Source organism: Aotus nancymaae, unplaced genomic scaffold, assembly GCF_030222135.1.
Source record: "Aotus nancymaae isolate 86718 unplaced genomic scaffold, 86718_ANA_hifiasm-v0.15.2.pri h1tg000036l, whole genome shotgun sequence".
Taxonomy (NCBI): Eukaryota; Metazoa; Chordata; class Mammalia; order Primates; family Aotidae; genus Aotus; species Aotus nancymaae.
Window position 1 is genome coordinate 78,689,420 of NW_026988450.1, and position 6,000 is coordinate 78,695,419.

At 44.0% G+C, this 6,000-nt stretch overlaps 1 protein-coding gene across 3 annotated transcripts in view; it reads right to left on the bottom strand.

The window, feature by feature from the left end:
* The window catches only part of ASAP1 (ArfGAP with SH3 domain, ankyrin repeat and PH domain 1), a 366,160-nt gene extending 360,417 nt beyond the window's left edge, over positions 1-5,743 (bottom strand). For 2 of the 3 annotated variants that reach the window (XM_064384600.1, XM_064384599.1), the window contains exon 1: positions 5,658-5,743. In XM_064384600.1, the coding sequence (XP_064240670.1) occupies positions 5,658-5,716 (59 nt within the window). In that variant the 5' untranslated portion in view covers positions 5,717-5,743. The remainder of the gene's footprint in view (positions 1-5,657) is intronic. The other variant, XM_064384601.1, reaches the window with a different exon arrangement.
* Positions 5,744-6,000: the final 257 nt, after the last annotated feature.

A 6,000-nucleotide genomic window follows, 5' to 3' on the forward strand; every position in this document is an offset into this window, starting at 1 on the left:
AACTGTGAGACGATATATTTGGTTTTTCGTTTTCTTTTTTTTTTTTTTTTTGAGACAGAGTTTCACTGTCACCCAGGCTGGAGTGCAGTGGCGCAATCCCAGCTCACTGCAACCTCTCTGCTTCCTGGGTTCAAGCGAGTCTCCTGCTTCAGCCTCCCGAGTAGCTGGGATTACAAGTGCCCACCACCACGCCCAGCTAATTTTGTATTTTTAGTAGAGACGAGGTTTCAGCATGTTAGCCAGGCTGATCTCAAACTCCCCACCTCAGGTGATCCACCCACCTGAGCCTCTCAAAGTGCTAAGATGACAGGTGTGAGCCACTGCACCTGGCCACATTTCTGTTGCCTTTTTTTTTTTTTTTTTTTTTTTTTGAGACAGAGTCTTGCTCTGTCGTCAGGCGCCAGGTTGGAGTACAGTGGCACAATCTTGGCTCACTGCAACCTCTGCTCCCTGGCTCAAGCAATTCTCCTGCCTCAGCCTCCGAAGTAGCCGGGACTACAAGCGTGCGCCACCACGCCCAGCCAATTTTTGTATTTTTTTTAATAGAGGTGGGGTTTCACCATGTTGGCCAGGATGGTCTCGATCTCTTGACTTCGTGATCCGCCCGCCTCGGCCTCCCAAAGTGCTGGGATTACAGGTGTGAGCTACCGCGCCCGGCCTATTTCTGTTGCTTTAAGCCGCCAAGTTTGTGGTACTTTGCCAAGGCAGTCCTAGGAAACTAATGGGACATTTTGTAGTCTTTTAGCTCCATCAAAGCAGATGTTTTTGGTTCCCTTGGTATCCTGGCAGCTGGCACAGATCCTAGCACATAGTAGGTTGCCAGAAAAGTGATTTTTTTCTAAAAAGTATACATGTAGTAAGAGGAAGAACCATGTATTTTATCTCTACTGAGACACTTGAGCAAATCAGGTGCTCAGGAAACATTTGTAGAATGAATACGTTTTCTAAAAGCAAATGAAGGATAAGCTCAAGAAGGCTTTACAGTGAGTCTTATTCATGTACTTCCCCAGGATTTAGCATGGGACCTGGCACACAGTCACTGCTTAACACATTTTAAAGGCGGGAAGGGAAAAATGAAGGGTGGGAGGAAGACAACACCAGGATCATAATTTCCCGTCTCCCGGTTTCGCCAGAACCTTCCTTCCTTTATGTATCTAATTGAGGTAGAGTCAATGCTATGAAATAACCAGTTGAATTTTAAATAGACTCAATTATTTTGAAAGGGCTTTCGCAGCAGAACTTCAATACTGTTTTTCTAAAACACATTTCTTTTTCTTTTACATCCAGAAATTGTAAGGCTTCCTAACCCTTCCAACTATGTTAGAAATGCAGAGTTGAGAGGTCAGCCTTCTGCGTTCAGCTCCAGGGACACGCTTCCCGTCCATGTGCAGCATGCGTTCCTGACCCCTGCCCTGCAGCCAAAAAGGGACATCAGCTGGGCTCAGGGAAATTCAATTTGGGCTGACAGCCGGCGGCATGATAATGACAGGGTGTCTGCTTGACATTTGGAAAGGCAAAAGAGGGAGGGGGAGACACAGAGGTTTCTCTTGGGCTTGGTTTAGTAGGGTCTAAAGTTTAGGTCACTCTGTTACTGCATATGGAGAAAAACATGAGCATAAGGCCAGCTGATTTCTACTGCTAGATCAGAATTCAGAATTCCATTCCACCTCCATGTGCTGTGCTCCTTTCTCCCTGATGGTATTTGGGGTAAATAAAGGACACTGGTCTTATTCTTTATTCCCTTGGAATTGAGTTTTCCCAGGGATGACAACTGCATTGCTGTGGACTGTGATTTTATTCATTCATTGCATTCACGTATTTATTTTATGAGAATTTTGTTGTCGCTGTTGTTGTTGAGACAGAGTCCCGCTTTGTTGACCAGGCTGTGGTACAGTGGCACAATCCTGGCTCACTGAAACCTCTGCCTCTGGGGTTCAAGTGATTCTCCTGCCTCAGCCTCCCAAGCAGCTGGGACTATAGGCACCCACCACCAGGCCTGGCTAATTTTTGTATTTTTAGTAGAGACAGGGTTTCGCCATGTTGTCCATGCTGGTCTCAAACTCCTGGTCTCAGGTGATCCACCTGCCTTGGCCTCCCAAAGTGCTGGGATTACAGGCGTGAGCCACCATGCCCAACCCACATATTTATTTTAAATTAGAGGTCCGTGTATACATATTAGGTAAGTGAAATCTCTGCTCCTGTGATTCCCTTGTATTCTATTGAATTCACAAGGGCGAGCACTTGTGTACCAACACCAGGTAGGTTCACAACTGTGACAGTGAAAACAAGACAAGAAAAGCTGACCCCTTCTTAGTGCCGATTAAGCAAGGGATGGAGGGAACTGCTTTGTATTTCTTCATGTAGCCCTCCTGTGGTCAGCTTACTCACTGATGTGCGAACTTATCCCCCATCAAAGGAGTTGGTGGAAAGACACATCTATGTTATTTTAGCAGATGCAGCCTGTGGGGCTGGGTAAGCTTCCATGCCCCTCCTGTGGCCCCAGGGCATCCCACACTGAACCTAACCTGGTGGCTGCTAATCTGAATGGTATTTACCTCTTTCCTTTTCCTCTAGATAGGAAGTCCCATGAGGGCAGGATGTTGTCTACAGCATGCACCTTTGTATCCCAGGCATCCTAGCCAAGTTCCTGGCACATAAATAATAAGCAGTTACCAATGCAAGTTAGATGAATGAATGAATCAATCAATCATAGGAATAAAGGTGCTGGCCTTGTGTTATAGCTAAGAGCACAGGCTTTGGAATCAGGCAAGTGTAGGTTTCACTCATGCTCTACCACTTTCCAGCTACATGACATATTTTTATTGAAATATAAAGATACATACACAAAATTGTCTCTGTCATAAGTGTGTTATGCAAGGAACTTTTACACCAATGAACCATCACCCAGATCAGGAAATAGCACATTAGCAGAATCGCAGAAACCTGCCCTATGCTCCCTTCAGGTCACTACCTCCCACCCACCCAAGGGTAGACCATGGACGGCATCTTACAAGTTACTATCCTCTCTGACTCTTATCTTCTATTGGGAAAAATAGTACTTTCCATGCTATGAGTATACAACGTAAAAATAATAACGGTATAATAGTAACAGTAGTACGAGAGAAGCAGAAGTAGTCACAGCAGTACTAGCAGCGGCAGAAGTAACAGTAGAAGCCACAGTAGGAGTATCAGTAGAAGCAGCAGTCACGGTAAGAGTGAAAGTATGAATAGTAACAATGGTAACAAAAGTAGCAGTAGTCACAGCAGAAGTGGCAGTGGTAGAAGCAGTAGAGAGATATCGGTACCAATAGTAGTAGTGATAACAGCTAAAACTGACATAGCACTTACCTTGTGCCAGGCACTGTTCCAAGTGCTTTACCTTAACTAGTACTCAAAACAACCCTTGTAAGTCTGCATAAAATAGGAGAGAACAGGAAGAAGCTGAGGCACAGAGGAGTTAAGTAGCTTTTCCGAGGTCACGTAACTATGAAACCATGGATCCAGAATTCAAACTCCAGCTGGCTGGCTGCCAAGCCTATCGTCTCAGTAGAATCTTTCAAGGACTATTAGCATGGCAAGGGAAGATTTGTCCTCCAATATTGGTTCTCTTCTTCTGTAGTAACAACTCTCAATGTGGTAAGCACACAGTCTTGCAGAATAAAGATTACACTTCTCAGCCTTCTCTGCTGCAAAATTTAGCCAGAGAACTAAATTCTGGCCAATAGAATGTAAGAAGGAACAGGATGTACAACTTCCAGGAAACATCCTTAAAGGATGGGACCTGCCTTCCTCCTTCTCGTTCTTTCTTCCTGCTGTTAGATGTGATGGCTGGAGCAGAAGCAGCTAAAATGGGGCCATGAGGTGACCTTGGGAATGGAGGCTCATATGACAGATGAATGAGAGAAAAAGCCCAGGTCTCCTGTAGATTGCTGTAGAAAATCTGTACTACTTGTACCTGAACTTTTAGGTAAGAGAGACACTTCTCTAAGCCAATGTTCTTTTAGACTTTATGTCATTACCAGCAAAAACTAATTCTAATAATGTACTGAGTTATTGCAATTATAATTAATATCACCTAAAAAGATACCTGCAAAACGAATGCCATTTTGTGCTGAACTCTTGACTTAAAAAAAGAAAAAAACAAAGGTCACATAACTACAAAACCATGAATCCAGAATTCAAACTCCAGCAGTAATCCTATAATATACAAATTTTGAAAACAAAAGTCAAGCTTCATTTACCGTGGAAGGCAGTATCATGTCTGGATCACATCAAAAGCCTCTCTGCCTCCAGCCTCTCACCTCGTCCACCCATTTAGGACACCTTTGCTTACCTTATCATCCTTTAAAAACCATTTTCATCCTAAAAATTGATGTGATTACAATGCCCTATGTGCCTACTTTACGTAAGACACTTTACCATATATTTTCCTAAACTACACAAAAAAACGTGAAACATAAATATTACCCTTTTTTCATAGATAAGAAAACAGAAAAAAAACAGAGAAAGTCAGTGTCTTGTGTGAGATCACACAGCAAGTCAGTACCAGGGCCAGGATTCAACCACCCCTTCTAGCACCACACACTTGCCACCATGGAATTCTTAGAAACCCTGGCCCCAACAGGTCACCCCTGTGCCAGTCACCCAGCTAATTTTAAGCTTCTCAGACTCTACAAGACTTCCCTGCCTAGCTTTTCATGGTTCTTCCTGTCCAGTCCCATGTTTATCATCCTCTAACACAGACCTCCATCTACTAAGGCCAGGCTCCTTAGACTCTTCATCAGGTGTCCCTACATCAGGCCTCAGGATTCCCAGCTGCAAAATGGAATAAATCATACCTCTACCTCTCCCAAGAGGTAACATGGCATAGAAAAAAAAGGCAAGGGTGTTACAGTCACAGAAAATTGACTTCTATCTAGCTGGGCAAGTTCTTTATCTGTAAAATGAATGTAGAAATTCTTACTTAGCAAGATTGTTGGGTAGAGTACATGAAATTTTATTTTATTTATTTTTAATTTTTAATTTTAATTTTAATTTTTGAGAGGGAGTCTCACTCTTGTCGCCCGGGCTGCAGTGCAGCGGTGCAATCTTGGCTCACTGCAACCTCCACCTTCTAAGTTCAAGCGATTCTCCTGTCCCAGCCTCCCAAGTAGCTGAGATTACAGGCACCTGCCACCACACCCAGCTAATTTTTATATTTTAGTAGAGACAAGGTTTCACCATGTTGGTCAGGCTGGTCTTGAACTCCTGACCTCAAACAATCCACCCACCTCAGCCTCCCAAAGTGCTGGGATTACAGGCATGAGCCACCGTGCCCGGCCTGAAATGTTTTTAAAGAACCTAAAATGCGGTGGCCTCCGAAAGCACCTTATATTATTGATGGTGTCACTGTTGTTGCTATTCCTGACTTCTTATAGGCACCACTACCCAGACAACTTCCTTCTAAATAAAGGCAATGGATAATGTGACAGAAAACACAGTAGACCGTCTGCACCTCTACAAATGCTAGAGACCTATTCTCTAACAATCGTGCCAACGGTCTCTGTTAGATTCCAGTGCTTGTGTTTGATTAAATGTTGCATTTCAACTCCCAAGAGGAATCCCTCTGAATCTCCCAGGCCAGGTTCTCTGGACAGGATGGGCTAGAGACCACTCACCGATTCCATAGTGAATCTCTCGACGAAAAACTGGAGAGCCTGGAGGCTGAAGATCTCATGTCTCAGCCGTCACATCAGAAAATGGCCTGGATGGGGACAGAAAAAAAAGATGGCAAGAGTCATCCAGTGAAACTGGGCAGAAGACATTGTTTCACACCAACATGAGATTTCATTTAGAGGCTGCACCTTTGTCAGGAATGTTCTTGCACCACAGAGTGGCTGTCCAGGAATATGAGAGAAACTACTATTTCAGCTCCCTACGGTGGGGCTGATACCTCCATCATCGAATCCCTGTGCAAATTAAGTGCTCAGGAATCCTTCCGGCATTCTATATCTAGCTCTA